Source organism: Hevea brasiliensis, chromosome 9 (genome assembly GCF_030052815.1).
Source record: "Hevea brasiliensis isolate MT/VB/25A 57/8 chromosome 9, ASM3005281v1, whole genome shotgun sequence".
Taxonomy (NCBI): Eukaryota; Viridiplantae; Streptophyta; class Magnoliopsida; order Malpighiales; family Euphorbiaceae; genus Hevea; species Hevea brasiliensis.
This window is the reverse complement of record NC_079501.1, coordinates 2764481-2784824: the sequence shown is the minus strand read 5'-3', so window position 1 is coordinate 2784824 and position 20344 is coordinate 2764481. Positions and strand designations below refer to the sequence as shown.

Below are 20344 nucleotides of genomic sequence, written 5' to 3'. Positions count from 1 at the left end.
TTGAATTCCATTGAAATTTAAGCACTTACTAATGGTGTTTTGCTTTTGAATTTTTCAACGGTTGGTAAAAAATTTAAAATTGATTTTGTGGATTGCATTGCCTAACCAAGCCCAGACTTTAAAAAAAAACAAAGAGATGTGCCGATAGAAAAGCAACCGGCGGCGAGTCCGATCTCGTGAATATAAGGGAACGTGCCTGTTTCTAGGGACGGCGATTCTTCTTGATCCCACCCTGACTAATTTTGCTAGGTTTCACTAAGACTTCAATATTGAGTTTGCAGAGATGAAAATAAGGTCTCCCACTCCGATTCTTGAAATCTGCCCTGTAATAATATATTTTTTTATTAAAAAATTAATTTATTTTTATATATTTAAGTATTATAATTTTAATAAATAATATATGTATATTATTGATATTATGTTTCAAATTTATATTTTTACCTTAGATTTTATGTTATTTTTATGTATTGAAATACTTAAATATTACAATTTTAATAAAAAAAATATATGTATAGTATTAAAATTATAATTCAAATTTATATTTATATCTTATAATTTATTTTTTAATAAATAAATTTATATTGTATAATTTTATAATTATATATTAAAATAAAAAATAAAAAGAAAAAAAAAATTCCTGTGGTAAACTTACTACTCAATGGAGAAGTTTTCGCCCCCCGACCTCAAATATCTTACAGGACGAAAATGAAAATAGCGATCACTACCCTGTTGCTACTTTGGTTACCTCTTGATTGATATTAATTAAAAATAAAATAAAGGTAAATTAGGCAAAATGCCAATATTTTTTGGAGACTTTAATGTCAAATGTTAAGCCACATCCAAACCCTAATTTATTTTAATTTCTATATTTAATTATTAAATTTATTTTTCAATTATTAATATTTTAAAATTTTGATTTAATATGATTCACTAATTACATGTCATATAAAATATAAAATTTTTATTATGTCATATCAGGTTCTTAACACTATTAATTATTTTATTAGCTAAATGTTAAATACATAAAATTATATATTCAGAATTGTAATAAAAAAAATTCTCAAATTTTAAATATTTAAAACATAAAATCACACTATATCTATGTGTAATTTCCTAAAAATAATTATATCTTTTTCTTCTCTTACAAGTATACTACATCTTTTTTTTTTCTTATGTGGAGCAATATAAGGCAAATGGCTATAGCATAAAAATATTAATAAAATATTTTTAATTTCTTCTTAAATCAATTAAAAATATAAATGTAATATTTTATAGTAATAAAAATTATGAAAAATGACGTGTGGATAAGTTTTATTGCCACTAAAGTCCAAAAATAAAAGTACAAAAAATAAATAAAAAGAGGTTTTGAATCTTTTATGAAGTGGGAGATAAAAAAATATCCATTGAGCTTTCTTCAAAATAAGAATATAACCTCAATATTAAATTATATTCTAAATAAAAGTTTACCCAATGATTATATAAAGAGTTTAAGTGTCTAATGATTATATAAAGAGCTTAAGTATTTATGATATATTCAGTATTGTATTATTATTGACTTAAATATCGAAGAGTTTATCTAAATTAACCCACTTAATATTCTCCCTTTTATCTTGTAAGTTCAGACCTGATAAAAAAAAAATCAAGACAACATTAATATTATTAAACTCAACTTAAAAATTGACCCGACAAAGCAATCAAGTGATTAATAATTTAATTAGTAATTCATTAAAAATTAATTAAATATAACACTTATTAATAAAAATATATAAACAAATATAATTAATTAAATCTTAACTATTTAATATTTATTAAGCTATATTTAATAATTTTTTATAGTATTTTTAAATTTTATATAAAAATATTTAAATAATATAATATATAAAAAATTTTATAAATATATAATTCTCTTTTTAATATTTATAAAATATTAAGTATATATTTAAAAATAAATATATTAATTTAAAAAAATATATAAATACTAAGATATTTCAATTATTTTTGATTTTAAAAATTTTTATTAAATTTCGAGTTAAATTCTCTATATCAATATTAAAAAATAAAAATTTTATTAAATAATTAAACTAATTAAATCAATTCAATCCCATCAATCCACTGATTTAACCATTGGATTGACCGAAATACGCTAGATCACTTTTATATCTAAATCAATAATAAATCCAAATCAATTTAAGGCCAGTTCATCGTTTTATTAATTCAAGCCACCAATTCAATTCCAATTTAATAATATGGACAACATCATTACTATTAGAAGAATTTTACAAGCAGCATGTGACTTGTGAAATTAGGCACGGGTACCTAAGAAAGTTGCTTGTTGGTTGTTGCTTTCCCTATAAATAATGACAAGATAATAATAATAATACAATGAATCAGAAGGTGTGACAATTTTACTGGACTCTTTTTTTTTTTCAGCTGCCAATTCAGGGCAACCAAGTCTGCTATGTACCTTGCTTGCTTCATCAACAGAACTCTACCCTTCCTATACTCTTACAATTTATTTCTTTATTTACCATTTTTAAAAGAAAATTAATCAAAAGTGGTATAACAAACTTTTGATTTGATGGGTTGTGTTGAATTAAAAAAGAAGAGTCACTATGTGCTAAAAAGCATAGAAAGTTTGAACAATTGAAATGAAAAAAAATAATAATAATGTGTTAATGTAAAAAGAAGAATCCTTTGAAGAAAACTCATCACCAAGCAATATGGCTTTAATCTCTCTGGCTCTATATATATACACCACATGGCTCTAATGGGCGATTGTCAAATGCCAACTTGTTAGTTGTTGCTTGTCACCCCATTGATTGGGAATAAGACTTAGGGACTCAAAACTTAGCTAGTTGGCCAAAATTCTGTAATATCCTTGGAGGAGGAGGAGTTGGGGTTATAATTTTTGGGCTCTTCTTGGATGTAAATATTATACTCCCAGGCCATGAAGCTTTCTTTAAATGGCTCCAACTTTGTTCTCCATCACCATCCACATTTAGACAAGCCTAGAGATAAGATATGATTTCAAAGGTTAAAATCATCTTTACATATGTTTTCTTTTCCCTAAATCATGAAAAATAATTTAATAATTTATTTAAGTGAAATCTATTTAAATTGGGGATATGGACCCATAAAATGTTAGGAGTACATTTAATAAAAACTAAATTTTATAAAAAAATGAATAAATAATTTTAAATTAAATATTTTAGTATAAAATTAATTAAAATATATAATTAAAATAATTATTATATAGAAATTTATTTTAAAAATATTAAATTAATATTTATATAAAATAAAATTTATAATTGATTTGGGTACCTAGGAATTTTGATGGCGTGCAAGGCACTACGAGGCAAATTTTATAATATAAGAACAACAATAAAATGTTAAAAAAATATATTATTTTTTCAGAAATAATTGTCCCATTTTCTTTAAATAATTATCCATAAAAAGCGAAATTAATAATATTATTAGAGAGAAAATTATTTTGGTTTTTTTTTTCAAAAGGACAATGTCGGTATTATCTTATTATTAGCTCTCATTCTCTGTGCGTTGCCAGTTTTATTACTGTTGTTGGTTGCTTCTCTCAGTTGGACAAGCAAACTCCATTTGCTCTCTTTTTCTCTCTCGAAACTCTTCTCTTTGAAGCCATAGAACTTGAAAGAAGGAAACCATGTCGTCCCCAAGCAAACGCAGGGATATGGACTTGATGAAATTGTTAATCCTCTAATTAATTTCTTCAATATCATCGTTTTTTCTTATTCTTTTATCCCTCTTCTTATTATTGCTATTTTTTTTTTCTTATTCTGTGTTTTGATATAGGATGATGAGCGACTATAAAGTTGATATTATCGGTGATGACGTGCAAGAGTTCTATGTTCATTTCCATGGACCCATTGACAGTAAATCTTCATTTCTCATATATCTTTTCTTTTTCTTTTCTCTTTTTAGATTTTAGTTTCTTTTTAAATGGGATACTCTGAGCTGAGCAAGGTGATTGATTTTTTTTCTTGGATCTTTTTAAATGGTTCTCAATCTATAGTTATTGGAGAGGAGAGGGGATATAAAATCTTGAGTTGTGATTGATAAGATTAGTTATCAAGAATATTTCATTGCTATTTTGATTTTTTAGAATTTCTCATTCCACTATTTTATGCAATTTGTAGATTCTAAACAGTTAATATGCTTTTTGATCTTAGAAAGAGACTTGCTTTAGGCTGTTGTTTTTCATAGTGCATTTACTTTGAACTTTTTAGCCCAAATTAGAGCAACTTTGGCCTAAAAGCTTTTCTTGTCAAAATTTTATGTTGTTTCTGATGGATGAATTATGTCAGGTCCTTATCATGGAGGTGTGTGGAGGATAAGAGTTGAGCTGCCAGATGCTTATCCATACAAATCCCCCACGATAGTCTTTATTAATAAGATCTATCACCCAAATGTTGATGAAATGTGAGTAATTAAATGTGGAAGCAAAAAATGGTTACTTTCCATTTTAGGTAGATCATCGTTCACCACATTTCTCTGTTTAAAGAAGAATGATTTGTGAAGTTGATTATCTTGGTTGATACTAATTTCAGGTCTGGCTCAGTTTGTTTAGACGTTATCAATCAGACTTGGAGTCCCATGTTCGGTATAGACTTTTACATTGCCTTTTTGAGATAAATATTGAAGCTACTTCCAAGTTATAACAGAGCTATTAACTTAATGTTCAATCCAAATGTTCTCCAGATTTGGTAAATGTATTTGAGGTGTTTCTACCACAGCTTCTTCTGTATCCCAACCCATCAGACCCATTAAATGGAGAGGCTGCAGCTTTGATGATGCGCGACCGGTCTGCTTATGAACAAAGAGTTAAAGGTAGCAATCCTTTTTCCCGAGTTCTGGATTTCTGATTAGGCATCCTTGAAGAATTATGTAGAGACAGACAATGAATCACAGGGCTAAACTTCCAGATACAAGAGATAAAACTTTGGTTAGCTATGTTTGCTAGGTGTTATGCTATTTACCATAAAGAGATGTAGGAAACGGCTTAATTATCATACAACGTACCCTCAAATTATCACCATGCAAGTGAAATCGCAACACCATCATTACCAAACATAGGCCTCCAGTCTGCACGGTGGCTGGAAGGATTTGTTCAAATTCTGGGTTTTGCTAATTGGTAGGCCTGCAGTTTGCTCACAATTTGTTGATTCCTCGTGATTGCCTACTAGCATGCTTCTCACATGCAGTGTTGAAGAACTGATTTGTTGCTATCTTAAATCAAGATTTCTGTGAAACGTAAATAAGACTCTCGCTCTCACTCTCACTCTCTCTCTTTTTCTCTCTCTCTCTGCTTGAGCTGTGTGTAAATGGGATGATGTATGAGGTAAGAACTAACAGGGGCTAAGAATAATCTACTGCATTCTAATATACAGAAACATCATTAAGAGAAATATACTAGCAAATTTTGGTGTGAGCATTACTTGTTTAGTAAAACAACAAAAAGTTTCAAGGAGCATATTTACTTTGAGTGTTATTTATTTGGAGATGGATTTTGAACTTGTACTCCTGTGTCTGTCTTTCACTTCAAGATTAATTTATGCCTGTATATCATTAACCCTGCTTTTATTGGCTCACCAATCAGAATACCGTGAGAAATATGCCAAGCCAGAAGATATAGGGGCAGCTCCAGAAGAAAAATCTAGCGATGAGGAGCCAAGTGAGGACGAATACGAGTCTGAGGATGATGAAATGGCAGGCCTATCAGATCCATAGCAATCGACCACCAATCCTCTCTCAACTGTTGTATCCGTACATCATGATGATGATGTTTTTAGCTTCACTCTATGGACTTGTGTATTGGGTCATAGCCTCTCTTTTAGTTCCCTCCTGTAAATGAACGTATCATTGCTTCACGTTCCACTCCATTTATTTGAAATTTTTTAATTCACCGAGTAATCCCATTTCTTGTGCATACATCTAGCTGTAAATATATGAACGGAAGCCCAGTCGCTGTGGTTTTACAATTCCTCTATGAATAAAACCCAAGGGGCTGCCATGCCTTATTGCCCTGCGAAGGACTACAGAACTCGAATTTATTTCAGAAATGCAACCAGAGCAAATAGAAAAACACCAATTTTAAATTTTTGCTCGCATGATATATTTATTCATTCATCTACCCTCTGAAGGGAAGGTAAATCGGACTCTTGTAATGTGAATACCATTTAACCATGGCGTAAGCGCTATAAACAATGTAACAGAGGCATGGTATAACTGCAAGATGCAGAGGTGAAAACTATTGGATTTCTCAAATCATGGAAGGACCAGTATACAATGATCAATCACCTACGCTATATTAACAGTATAGACTAACTGCACTTGTTAAAGGCCACAAAGGGCCACTATTGCAGCTCAACTTAACAGCAACAATTTTTCTTTCCATTATACACTATCTTCATTAGGAAGTCATAAATGGCTTGGCCTCCTTTTACCAGCATCTGTCCTCAACCTTTTTACAGGATTTGCCCAACCAACATTGCCACCACCACCACCACCACCGATGCTGCTATTATTTGCTGGTTGAGGTTGGTTGGCCCACCCTTGTTGATGGGAATTCTGCTGAGCCACTCTCATATCCTTAGAGACTGAACCTGGAACTGGATTCGTTATATTACGACCCATGCTAGGGGGAGAAACTGGGCCACTAGATCCAGTCCTTGACTTAACCACCGACTTATCCCTGTCTTTCCTCTTCTTCTTGCAGATAACCAACTCCCCTGGATGTGGAGAATCACCCTGCTGGCATTGTTCCCGACTACTGCCAGTCCCACTCCCATGCCTTGTTTCCTTTGGCAAGTGGACTTTGATCCTTGTGTCATCACCAGTAGGTATTGATCCTTGTTGAATCGGCCTATGGCTAGAACTATTGTCTGGTTCTACCTCATTTATTATCCTGTGTCTCTTGCTTTGTCCTATAGCTGCTGGTCTTGGTGATGGAGTAGAACTGGTGCTAGAAAAAGAGAGTGCATTTCTGGCTTCTCGGAAGTCAGTGTCAGGGAATGCAATCTTCAAGATGTCAAAAAAGAGATCATGTACTTTCCTTGCTTCAGATCTCACCTGCATGATTTAAATATACCTTGAGATTATAACAGTTAATAAATTTATCAACAGATACAATACAAGAGGAATAATTTTGGAACTTTATTTTTAGGCAACCAAGCATGACAAAAGAATAAGATTTGTCAAAGACGATTGGTTTCTGGAAAGGAAAATTGAGTCGAGACAAACCAAGAAAAGCATTTTAGGTGAATTATTTGTATCATTCAGAATATCATTTTGTTTAATTTAGTATCTTAAATTTTATACGTCAGAATTGGCGAAATGCATCCCAAGTTCTAAACTGCCGCAGTGTGGCATGACACAATTTTAAATGTATTGCACTTTTTAATTGAAAGACATCTTAAAGCAGACCAACCAAACCAACATGGTAGAGACCTAAATATGCTCAACTATGCTTCCACAGAGTTGCTTCAAGAAACAACCTCGAAAGCATTCTCCCAAAGGACATACGAGAAAGGAACAAGTTAATGAGTATCATCTGGAAGAAAAAAGCAGTTAATAGGGCAATTATACCTCATGCGAGAACCCATAGAATTGCATTGCGCCCTTCAACATAAATTGCACATCGAATACAAGCTCCATGACTCCATTGTATTCTAATCTGTCAACACGCAATTCAATCTTCCGCAAATCCAAAAGATTATTTCCAGCACCACTCATGCAACTAGAATTCTCAATCCTCTTCCACAAGGCTGTTAGAAGAGGCACAATTTGTTGGCCTTCCTTGTCTATTCTCCTTTGAAACTTGCTAATTACATTTTTACACTGCACAAATGAGAACTTCCAGTTAATAAACAAATAAATAAATAATATAGCACAACCACCATATTCATGAAATTAAAATACTATTTAAGTTGTTAAAGTCTAATGTTCACCATAAAACTTCAAGGTACAAGGCATACATTAATAAAATAATAAAACAAATGAAATAGAATCAATAAAGTATAAGGGAGAGAGATGCTGTATTGGTGAATATGCCATGACATTCTTCTCAAAACAAATTCATCATAAAATATTAAATGCATTACAATGAAGAAGTGAGGTGGAAGGCGAAAAGTAACCGAGGGTACAACACTGCTACATATACTTGTATTATGATTTTGAGTTATATGGATAAGCAAAAAGTTGTTTAAGTTTGAAAATATACCATTTATTACTAAATGTTATTTTTTTAATCAAATATTAACTAATAATATTTAAATATTAATAGAACCACATATTTTTAATAGTTTTACAAATTATAAAAATAAAATGGGAATAACAGTCCCGACTCAAACTCTTTTCCAAATGGGGCAGGGATGGGAATTGAAAAAGATGCTATGCTCCATTTCTATTCCTATTTCCCACCCATGAGGCTACAGCGCTATTAGAATATAAAGCAATTCAACAACCATAAAACATCATCAGATCCTAAATCATGATAAATCATCTAAGAGGCCAACCATGATTTTCCAATTCCACGACCTTATTTCAGCTGCTATAAGCTGATGAATGACAAAGAATTTTCAGGTAATCCTATATGATAATATGAAAAACAATGTCAAAATACAGTGAATCAAACATACCCTTCTCTGGATGACATCTGACATCCTAGAGCCCAACAAAGAGTTTCCACTTCGATTTGTAACTTTGCCATCCCAATTCTCTCTGGAGAGTTCAGCAGCATCTTCTGCTGGAGCAGACTGTATATTCAATCTGCTAGACTTTGGTGAAGCATGCAACTTCGTTGTATTAGCTATTCTCCTTGATGGTAAGTTTCTCCTGCCTTTTGAGGAATCAGTCTGATCATGCCTGGAAGCACTGGGCTGTCCAAATGTTTTCATTTCAGCATCAGTCCTCAACTGTGATTGATGTTTATGGTCCACTTGGAATGGCATCAAACCTGAATCTCCACGATGCGCCTCAACGCCAGACTTCTCTGGTTTTTCTAAGGTATGGCGTGGACGAACCCGAATACTACGTTTCCGTTTTATCTTAGGTTGCAGAACCTGTTCATCTTCACCTTCATCACGATCCTGTATCCAACTTCCAGATTGCTGGTGATCCATGTGAGAATCTCCAGACACTGCAATTTCCCCTTCCTCCAATTCATCTGCCTGGAAACAAAATAACAGAATTCAGTGAATAGATAGCAACATCTGACCAATCCAATGACAGCACAAGTACAGAAAGATAAGAAACATACCAGCTTTTTAGTAACAGAATCTGGTCTAGCATCTAATGCAGAAAGGGACCCAAATTTCTGTGAAGAAACAGGAGACACCATTCTTGTCATTCTTCGATTATCAGAGGAAGATCCAGCGGAACCAGCTTCTTCTACCATCTGATTATTTCTAGTACTTTCTGAAGCCCGGTGATACTCATACCCACCATCGCATGCTGGACCATCATCTTCTGATTGGTCCTTAATGATGGGAGGTGCCTCAATAGCACCACTAGATTCATCATCTTCAAATTCTCGGATTTCTCCCTCTTCTTCACGTGCAGAATATCCATTCCTCTCATCAGAACTAGCCTCAGAGTATTCCCCATTGTCATCATCAATTTCTTTGTAGTTAGGAGACTTTTTCCCCTTGGGTCTCCCCCTTTTTCTTTCAGTTTCAACTTCATTGGTTTCCATACCCATACCACTAGCAAACAAGATATTTTTTGAAGGTTTCTTTGATAAATTAGCAATTGCAGCATTCACATCTCTTGTACTGGCACGAAGCCATTTAGGTACCTGGTCATAGCTTGTCATCTCTTCAGTCCAATCCAGCTCTTCATCCATTTGATCAAATAATTCAACTTCATCTTCACTCCTTGCTATCATGCGATTTACCTCTAGCAGTGATGGAACGTCATGGACTGTTTCTTGATAACGCTCTTCATCATGTAGTAATGTCTCCAAAGTCATGCGTCTCTCTTCATGTGTTGTTATTTGGTCAAAGCGTCCAGCATTGATAACCTCATCAGCCATGTCAATCTTATATTGTTGAATATTATTCCTTATGAGGCTCTCAATAGACCCCATGTATCGATCTTTACCAGCAAGGTCATCTTCTAGATCAAGTGAACCTCCACTTCTTAATTCATCCTCTTTCTGATGGCTAGAAATTTTGTCAACAACGGCTTCCATATAAATGACTTTGACCTCTCTTGTCTGTCCAATTCGGTGGGCTCTAGCCACTGCCTGCTCCTCATTTTTAGGGTTTGGATCAGGATCATATATGATAACTGTGTCAGCAGATTGAAGATTAAGACCCCTTCCAGCTGCACGAATGCTAAGCAAGAAGATAAAGCAGTCAGAATTATAGCTGTTAAAGTCCACAATAGCTGATTCTCGATCTTCCAGGCTAGTTGTTCCATCAATCCTCCTGTATACCAGCCTTCGCCATTGCAAGTACTCTTCCACTATATCAAGGAGCTTTGTCATTGTACTAAAAAGTAGTACCCGATGCCCTGTCCTTTGAAGTTTTGTGAGGATCCTATCCAGAACCCACAACTTCCCACAGGATCTAACAAGGAAATCCTTGGAAAAGTCGCTAAAATAAGGGTAATTGAGCAAAGGATGATTGCAAGCCTTCCGAAGTTCCATACATCTGTTATTTAAAGTTTTGTACACCTTAGGCTGGTATATTGGATTTTTTTGGACCCTGCGCTTCTCATCTTCAGGATCAACTCGAAGAGTACCAGTAGATTTGATCCAATCGTAAATGGCACTCTGAATAGCAGACATTCTACATCTCAAAACAATTGAAACCTGCAATGCAGCACTGATATTAGAATCAAGCAGTGGGAAAGACATGATCAACCGTAACTGACCAATAGCATACCTTGGGTGGAAGCGAACCTTCCACATCTTCAACACGACGTCTAAGCATAAAAGGCTCCAAAATTTGATGAAGGCGGTGAATGATGATGACCTTCTTTTCAGTTTCAAGCCAGTCATCCTCTGCATCATGTGCAGGACCTTCCTTTTGAAAGGGTTTTGAGAACCAATCATGAAATGCTTTCCGATTATCAAAAACTTCTGGTAAAAGTAGATTTAAAAGTGACCAAAGCTCCTTCAAATCATTCTGCAGAACAAAATTTGGTCCATGTCACATTTCCCTAGTGGGCTGCTCCAAATTAATGATCAGAATTCCATGTTCAGAATGTTAAAACACCAAATTTGGGCCTCATTTTTCACATTATAACAATTGAACTCCATAGACATTGAATTCAAAAGATTTAATTCCTATCCATTACTGTGTCCACTCCATTATACTGACCATACATTGAAGCCGTTTTATGGGTCATTTGTAACCCTAGTAGAATAATTTATTGTGTAAACAGATATATAACTAGATGCCACAGGACCAGTAATGGTTTGTTACCTTCCATTTCTGCAGTATTATAAGAAAAAACAAAAAATGCAAGTATCAAGAGAGTGTTTGGTTTGGCCTATAAGTTAGTCAAACTTATTTATAAGTAGAAAGTCGAAAGTATATTAATATTTGTTTTAGCTTGTAAGTTAAAAAAGCTACTTAAAATAAGTCAAAAGTCATAAGTAAAGTACACTTACATATGACTTATTTTAAAACTACTCTTTAACCCGGTAAAAGACTATATTATTCTAATAATTTTAAAAAATATCAACAGTATCCTAATTTTAACAATCACAACACTCAATGATATATACATTTTAGTCATTTTGACAAATTAAGTTCCTTTTAAGACCCTTTTAACTAAATACTTAAATTATTCAAAAGTTAATTTTAATAGTTTACCAAACAAACTATTTTTTTTTAAATTAACTTATAAGTTAAATAATATATTTTAAATTAAAAGTTACAAATAAGTAGCCAAGCCATTACACCCACTAAATCCTACTTTCAGAATCATCCTAGTCCAGAACATAGCCAAAATTTGCATATCTTTCTTGCCTAGGCTCCATTTCTAAATCTCAGTTCAAGAATGCTAATAAAACATATCAGACAAAGCAGACTTTTCAATAATTGAAAAATAATGTTACCAAGTACTTTGGAACTTTTTTCTCTTGCACACTGGTATTACCCATTGTCCCATCCTTTATAAGCGCATAATACATGAAACAGAAAAGCCATGCATGCAAGTATTATAGACACCTTTATAGAACCAAAATAAATCTGAGATAATGACAAGCATGCTTCCTTAATTAACTTAAAGTTCAGTTCAACAAGTAAAATCAGCTCAGCTGATGGCTTTTTGTGCATATCTGGGCAAGCACACTAGCATGAAGAAATAATACAGGAAAAAAGCAAATAGCAGCCCAACCATAGACACACCCAACCAAGAAAAGAAATAGTATAATTTAGCTAAGGCCTCACAAAACCCCAAGCATTTACATAAGTTTAGGTAAAAGCATATTACTGTTTACTAGAGAGATGCCTTTAACATATACCTGTAATGGTGTCCCTGTAAGAAGTAAGCGCCTCTGGCAGCGATATCTGTCAAGATCACGGGCTAAAACCGATTCCCTGTCCTTCATTCTCTGTGCTTCATCAATTATGATATACTTCCAATCCACTTTAGAAAGTTTTGACCGATCATACATGATAAATTCATAAGTTGTCACAAGAACATTAAATTTCATAGCAGAAACCTCCTACAGAATAACAGTAAAAGAAACTTCAGCAATTCACAGGAAACTCAAAAGATCAAATGAACAAGTAAACACATTTTTCTTACTTGAGAAAATAATTTTGACCGTTGATCTTTTCCACCAACATAAAAAATGCATGATACAGATGGAAGCCAGTTATGGAACTCACTCTGCAGCATGAACCCAATTAGACATGTTAGACAACAACAATAACAAGCCCTCCACAAGCAACCAAAAAGTAACGTACCTTCCAATTTACCATCACAGCGTTAGGGACAATTATAAGATGCGGACCATAGTTTCCTTTAAATTCCATCAGATAAGCAATCAGTGACATCACCTGCACGGTAGAGATAGCATTTAAGAACAGCACAAGTGTGCAAAAAATATTGTGTTGTCTGATCCATGAATTATTCCAAGGGTAAATTACTTTTCAGTCCTTGAGTTATGTCATAATTAACACTTTTGTCCCTGCACTTCTAAAAGTCAATGGTTATGTCCCTGTGTTTTAATTCTGTCAAATTCAAGGTCCCTCAGTCGAATTTTCTGTTAACTGTCTGAAAATTGACTAAAATACCCTCATTTTCTCTCTTTCCCTCCTTTCTACCCATTTCTCTCTCTCTCTCTCTCTCTCTCTCTCTCTCGCTTGCTCTTGTCCTCTACCCAATAGACCCATAGAATCTATGCCAGTCCAAAGCCTAGAAGACCCAGCTTTGCAAACTATTTTCCATTCCTTTCTCAGCTCCGTATACCCAATAGACCCACAGAATCGACAACAGTCCAAAGCCTTGAAGACCCAGCTTTGCAATATCATCAGCGAACCACGATTAAATCAGAGTCCAAGTAAATCACTCTGCAAACACAAGCCTCAGCAGATCAGCCAAGTGAATTCTCGTGTAATTGAGTGGCTGTTCAAGCGCTTGCCTCATGGAAGTGGAGATTAGATTTCGAAAAATCTCGGGATCAAAGTAATACACCTTGAACTCCACCCACTCCATCACTGTCCATAACACCAGAAGACAAAGACAGAGAGATCCAAAAATCATTGCTTGTTATCCATCAAAACCACTTGCAAATCAACCGCCACCTACCAATTCACTCCCACCAACAATATCTATGCCACCTGCCAAAAGTTCACCTCCACCTGCAAGTGCAGGGAACCAAGAAATATAGCCTCTCCCATATCTTGTAACAGTCAGATTTTGCACCATCATTCACTATATTAGCACAAAATTCCTTTTCAGCTTGTTGGTGGTTCTCAATTGCATTCTTCAATTGAAGAATGGCAAGAACCATGGCGAGGAATGGTTTCGTCAAACGGCAATCATAGACCTTGTGGGTACTTGAGAGAACCAAGGCAGAAGGTTTGGAGCGAAATTCGCATACCTTGTGGCGCCTATGGTTGTGCTTGACATGGGTTAGATCAACATTTTCAGAAATTCACTCTTTTACGTTTCTGTTTCAAGGGGCGATGGGTTTGAGAATGGGGCTTTTGGAAATCAGGTGAGGTTGAGGTGTTGAAGGAGATGGGTATGGTATTTCGGTTGATGTTGCTGCGTAAATAGTAGGTGTTGAAAAGTGGGGCAAGGGATTAGAGTTGACGCTCTTGGGAAGGATGAGGGTGGTCTTTGAGGCTTTGGATGTGGAGAAGGTTGCAGGTGGCTGAAGTGGTGTCAATTCCATGAGTCTGTGATGGTGTCAAGCAGAGGAGAGGAACCAAAGGGAGAGAGAGAGAGAGAGAGAGAGAGAGAGATGGGATAGACAGAAGGGAAAGGGAGAAAATGAAAGTATTTTTGGGATTTAAAATATTTCTCTCTCATTGTACCATTGATATTCTATTGACTTAACAGAAAATTGATTTAAATTTGAATGGAAGGACTTAACTGTGTATCATATTTAAATTACAAGGACAAAAGTGCTAATTATGGCAAAACTCATGAACTAAAAAGTAATTTACCCTGCTAATGATATATGAAACCATAGGCATAGAGTTTCGAGAAAAACAAAACATAAGATTGTTTTTCCAGGTTTTCTATTTTCTAAGAAGATGTGTTTAAAAAGGTTTAAGGCAACACGGCAACAGAAAGTCACCTGAACAGTCTTTCCAAGACCCATCTCATCCGCCAGGATTCCATTTAATTTATTGTTATACAGAGAGAGCATCCATTGCAACCCTACCTAAAGGGGATAAAGTATAAACAAGCACTGATGTAAGCAGCTCAAAGTTTTAATTAGCAACACAATAATGATAGTTAAAAAAAAAAATTGAAATATACTCAACATTAGCAACCTACAAGCTGATAATCTCGCAAGGTTCCAGCCCGTAGCATGGAAGGCTGCCTTATGACCCTCTCATTGACCGCATGAGCAAGATGGTAATATCTGGCGAAAACCACAAGGAATAACAAAGTTAAACCTATCACACTAAAACATGGACTTTTTCAGGAAAAGTATTAATTCCGAACAGAAGAATTGTTGCATATCCTAGACACAATTGGAATACATTACATGAAACGAAACTTCCATCTGATTCAGGCAACCAAAGCAGAAAAATATGGAGCATATAATCAAATAACTAACTTGCTAACAGATGAACTATCCTTGGGTGCATTCATTTCCATAAATTGGTTTCTTATCATTACTTCCCCTCCAGCACATGCAGCTGCTGTCCTTATTTCTTCGTCTGACAGACCCTATATCAACAAATAAATGGATTAGCAGATCTGAAATCAATTATTGCATAGAGCAAGAAAACAAAAAAGGAAAGATTTTGGTTTACAAATACAAAAAAAAAAATCAATAACCAGGTGGCGGGTGTTGCTGAGGGATAGAGGGGAAGAGAGAGAGAATTGGGAAGGGAAAAGAGGGAGTTGAAAAAAGCATGCCTGCAGTCTTGCAGCTGCAGCTGCAGCATTTGCAGCCTCCTCTACTTCCTGCTGATTCTTGGCAGCTGTTATTTTACTACCCAATTTATGAAGATATTCTTCAGTCTGAGTCAAGAACGATGAGAGAACAGCATATCTCTCAGCAGCATCACCTTGGATGCTAGTCTGCTGCTCCAGCAACATTTCCCGATACCTTTCAACGTCATTGTTCTTTAATGCCTCCATCCTTTTATTCCGATCATCATCCTTTCTCTTAGAAAATTCTCTCAATGTTCTCTCATGGTATTTGGCAACTCCTCTGTTGCGGGCAATTCGCGCGTCACGGATGGCCCAGTGGGCCTCAAGAAGTTTCTTACGCCACTGGAAGATGGACTTCAATTGTTTCTCTCTCATGGCTTTTTGAGAGGCCTGTACTTGTCTTGCTTGCTCCATCCGTTGACGCTCACATAACCGAACAAACTTCCGATATGGCCTGTCAGGCATTGCCATTATCTCCTGCTGTTGTTGATCTACTTCATCTCTTAAGCGTGCCTGTAAATCGAGAAGCCTAAGCTTTTTTTCTTCAATTTGTAACCGTAACACAAGATCCGGTCTAATCCTTTTCCTCTCCAGATTTACTGCCAGTAAACCATTGATTTTCTTCAGATTTTCTGACCTCTTCTTGTTAAGCACTTCCATGCCTTCCTCAAAAAGAAGATCTTTGACATCATATGCCAATGCTAGATTATTGTTAGTGTTGATCATCCCTGATGACCCAATGGAATCATGCTTCCTGGTAAAGAAGGGAAAATCAAATAATGGTCCATGATACTTTCTGGCAGAGCCAGTATCTTTTGACTGGGGTGGAGTGCTTGTTTGTGCAGGTTTCTTCACTTGTGCTGCATCAGACACAGGAAACTGTGATGCAACTGCTTTTCCCATGTCAGCTGCAACATCTCTTCTAACAGGTGTTTTCTGAACACTTCGTTCCACCTCCTGGTCGGACTTAACAGGAAATGTAGCAGTTTGCTGCTCTTCTTTTTCAGCAGTCACTGATGTTGCAGGTTCCTTTGTTGCAGCTGTTGTGGCTTGCATATGACTTGCTGAGACAGTTGCTTTCTCATCTCCTGCAAATGCTTCCTCTTTCGTGACATTCTGTCCATTAACAGATGGTATTTCCTGAGAGTTCTTCTCATTGGATTCCAAATGCCTAGGTTGGTCCTCAGGAATCTTCCCACCAGATCGATCCTGATTACCTCCTCCTGCAGGAAGTAATTGCTGCTGCAACTCAAGAGAAGGAGGAGCAATAGCTCGAAGAAGCTCTTGAGGAAGTGTACCTTCTCCTTTCTGTCAATTTACAAAGAAGGAATCGACATTGACTTCTTAGAAATTATTAAGTCAATTAATGTTCTCAACTGCACTTAGAGAAATGTACGATGACAAGAAGTGAGAGCACTTGAAAGAGAGAGAGAGAGAGAGAGTGAGAGCACTTGAAAGAGAGAGAGAGAGAGAGAGAGAGAGAGAGAGAGCTAGCTTCAGACCTTCAGTCGCCTAAATGCTAGTATTTGTGCTTTAAGAACATGTAATTGTTGTTTAGTGAACCCAACACGCGGTTGTGCCATCAGGACAGCAGGCCCACCCTGCGATGGGAAGTGGTTGATTGATCCTCCATCATTAGAAGGGCCAGCAGGTTGTAGAGAAGATCGACTTAATTGCTTGAGATGCTGTATTTGTAAGTTTTCTGGGCTATTTAATGCATTTTTTGCAGGAAAAGTCTGATCTGCACCTTGGCTCACGTTTGTAGATGACTGCGGTGGAAGCATGACAGGCATTCCATTTCCAAGGCCGCCCCCCGTTCTAGGAGGCACTTGGTTCTCTCTGCTGTGAAAGGCAAGCTGTTGCCCTGCAAGGTTGTTAGTGTTGTTGATTATCCCTGCATTGGATCTTGGGCCAGATGGGGCAGTGGAAACACTCTGCCTCACTTTAGGAGGGCCAGACTGCCCAGAGGCATCACTGGAGGAATTAGCGCACGGAGAACTCTCACTTGCAACAGGTGGGGAAGCAACCTGATGCTTTGACATTGACACAGGAACAGGTGATGTCTGTGGACCTGCACTACTTTCATTGGCCTTTTGCTGTGAAGCCATCCTTGATTGCATAAGTGGGATGAGCTGCGCCATCAAGTTTGCATTTGCAGGTAGTGACAGATCAATGTTTCGCTCAAGTGCCCATGCCTGCATTGCTTGCAACTGAGCAGCCATTGCAAGCTGATTGTTTGCCATATTTTGGAGGCTTTGCTGAGTCTGAGGTGCCTGCATGGGTCTTATAACATTAGAAGGCATTAGTTGTCCAATGACAGCGGGTTGGCTTGGAGGCTTTTGCTCATTCCTCTGTTCAGAGGCTAGCTGTTGTGCTTGCTCCACTGACTTTTCACCACGAGAAAAACTCTCAGGTGAGATTTTGGATGATGATGCCTGAGCTTGGTTAGCTGCCTGCATGGACATGAGTTCCTGCATTTTCAAATTTCCCATCCTCATGTCCTGATCCTTGCTAGTTGCAGGGCCCAAAATTCCCATTTTAGCTGCCTGTTGTGACTGCATTGCCAAAAATGACTTTTGTTGCTGGAGAGCAAACTGGAGATACGCCTGCTGGACAGGATTCAGAACTACTTGTTCAGCAGCTTGATTCCTATTCTGGCCATCCTGGGAGGAACCATGCTGCTGAGCCAAATCAAAGAATTTTCTGGACTGTTGAGGCATTTGCATTGAACCTGGAGATGAAGAAAAACTGCTTCCTCCCATAACTCCTTGAAAAGCACCAGCTTGATAAGCTAGAAGAGTTTCATTGCCTTCAGGTTTTCTAAGTAATTGGTGTTGCAATGCCTGCATGGACAGCTCAAAATTTTTATAAGAAAGCACATATGTATAACATTGAACAACATATTTCAAAGTTATTACCATACGCTATACAATCCCTAAAAATGCATGCCGAATAAATGAAGATGCACATATCCTTGATAAGGATAATTTAGAACTCAGAACACCATTGAAAAAAAAAAACTCACCAACTACCCACAGCAAGATGATTAAACCACATATTTACCAACTGAACTCTAAAATGTGATTGTGATTCAGAATTCACCAGAAAGCAAAGAAACAAACAGGGAGCATCTGACTAGAAGATTCATTATTGCAAAAACTAAAATTACACCACATGTAGGTTAAGGAGAAAGAAAACGACAATTCTTCCCTCCAGAATAGCCAGTCAATAATAATAATAACAAAAACATATTTGGCATACAACTAAAAACCGCAGAATTAATGCAGTCTACCATCAACAACAAGAACTTAAGATAATTGCTGGTAAGTTCCTTTTCTAGATTACCATTAGTAACCTTATCCTAAAAGTAATTGTACAGAGTTTTAAACCATAATCAAACACTATATTTCTGTGCTATAAATGAACCTCAAAAACATATTTACATGAAAAAAAAAAATACATAAAACTAAAATAACTTCACAACCCAAACAAGGAATGCCTTTGATCTTATTACCAATAACATCCAAATACATTTCCAATCAAAAAGTTGAAGAAACATTAAAAAAAAAAAAATACAGGAATCATGCAACACAAAAATAAACAGCAAAAAAGCAAGCAGACTCCACCTAGTTGTAGCAATTAAGTTTGCTCCAGTCCAAAGAAGAGTGGAGTTGATGCATAATTATAGATAATGCAACTCAAAGTTTAATGCCAGTTCCCATCCCGTCCTAAATTAGTAAACTAGTTGGACTCCTTAGACAACTAAAACTTACCTATTGATCAAAATTCAACTAAGTGCCTAACTGATCACTCGCATTAATTACTAAATTCACTGATCACGCATCAATGATATTCCCTTTGGCACGAGTTTCACTATTTATTAAAAAAAAAAAGCTTCAAATTCGTCAAGCCCAATGTGAAATCAACCAATTTCTATTTAAAAAAAAAAAAAAATTCACAAAGCCCTACCTGCCTAGACCCCATTTGTTGCTGCTGCTGCTGCTGCTGTACCGAGTCGAAACCTAACTGTGGCGTCGATACTGCAGAGGAAGACGAAGATGGCGATGCTGCTGATGACGTGGAGGCCGCCCGCCCAGCCGGCCCCACCCGGCTGGGTCCACCACCACCACCTCCAGCAGATTGCATGCAAATTTAATACCAAAATGAAACCAATCCTTTTAAATTCCGCCCCCAGAAAATGAAAAAAAAAAAAGTTAAAAAGCACAAACAGAGTAGAAATAGAGGAAAAAGCCAAATCGAGGCAAAACTTTGACAAAACCCCAATTTTACCCTCCCGATCCCAACGTTCAAAACATATACACACAGCTATAATCTCCGTCTATCCACACTCTCTCTAGGTTTTTTTAATTTTTGCTCCAATTTTTTCTCCCTTTAAAAAAAAAAAACGATAATTGCGGAGCGGTAATGGTGATGGATCTGAAGAGCGACAGATGTAGATCGGCGATTCAAGCAGTGACTCACTACGACCCTATCGCTGTTGTGGGCTTCACGCGATAGGAGGATGCTCAATTTTTCTTTTTTCTTTTTTTCTTTTCCTCAGTCAAACCCTAGAATTTGTTGCTTTCTTTTTTTTTTTTAATAAGATTTTTTTTGGGGGTTTAATATCACCTATCAGAGGTTGGACAATGAATGAGCCTTGTGGCGTTTTATGCAGTGGCGATGGGGTCCACCTGACTACGGTTAGAAATTCAGACAAGGGCATAATAGACAT

At 36.1% G+C, this 20344-nt stretch overlaps 2 protein-coding genes across 2 annotated transcripts; one reads left to right on the top strand and one right to left on the bottom strand.

Moving 5' to 3' along the window:
* Positions 1 to 3557: 3557 nt before the first annotated feature.
* On the top strand, positions 3558 to 5961 carry LOC110649535 (ubiquitin-conjugating enzyme E2-23 kDa). The gene is made up of 6 exons (XM_021804128.2): positions 3558 to 3720; positions 3826 to 3905; positions 4338 to 4452; positions 4581 to 4633; positions 4732 to 4860; positions 5630 to 5961. The coding sequence occupies exons 1-6, from the start codon at positions 3677 to 3679 to the stop codon at positions 5758 to 5760; spliced, it is 552 nt and encodes a 183-aa protein (XP_021659820.2). The 5' UTR covers positions 3558 to 3676; the 3' UTR covers positions 5761 to 5961.
* A 294-nt stretch (positions 5962 to 6255) lies between these two features.
* Positions 6256 to 20251, bottom strand: LOC110649534 (ATP-dependent helicase BRM). The gene is made up of 14 exons (XM_021804127.2): positions 19582 to 20251; positions 17115 to 18455; positions 15595 to 16920; positions 15290 to 15402; positions 15004 to 15091; positions 14801 to 14887; positions 12957 to 13049; positions 12796 to 12879; positions 12509 to 12712; positions 10920 to 11162; positions 9290 to 10846; positions 8670 to 9200; positions 7618 to 7869; positions 6256 to 7101 (listed from the first exon to the last, which is right to left on the bottom strand). Exons 1-14 carry the CDS (start codon positions 19756 to 19758, stop codon positions 6451 to 6453), a joined length of 6747 nt encoding a protein of 2248 aa, XP_021659819.2. The 5' UTR covers positions 19759 to 20251; the 3' UTR covers positions 6256 to 6450.
* Positions 20252 to 20344: the final 93 nt, after the last annotated feature.

Excerpts from the sequence above, each read along its gene's own strand:
- LOC110649535 (XM_021804128.2), top strand. The coding sequence starts at position 3,677 with ATGTCGTCCCCAAGCAAACGCAGGGATATGGACTTGATGAAATT. Across the intron at positions 3,721-3,825 it reads GATATGGACTTGATGAAATT|GATGATGAGCGACTATAAAG; the intron begins GTTAATCCTCTA and ends GTTTTGATATAG. Across the intron at positions 4,861-5,629 it reads TTATGAACAAAGAGTTAAAG|AATACCGTGAGAAATATGCC; the intron begins GTAGCAATCCTT and ends CTCACCAATCAG.
- LOC110649534 (XM_021804127.2), bottom strand. The coding sequence starts at position 19,758 with ATGCAATCTGCTGGAGGTGGTGGTGGTGGACCCAGCCGGGTGGGGCCG. Across the intron at positions 15,092-15,289 it reads GATAGTTCATCTGTTAGCAA|ATATTACCATCTTGCTCATG; the intron begins GTTAGTTATTTG and ends GGTTTTCGCCAG. Across the intron at positions 7,870-8,669 it reads CAGATGTCATCCAGAGAAGG|TGTAAAAATGTAATTAGCAA; the intron begins GTATGTTTGATT and ends TCATTTGTGCAG.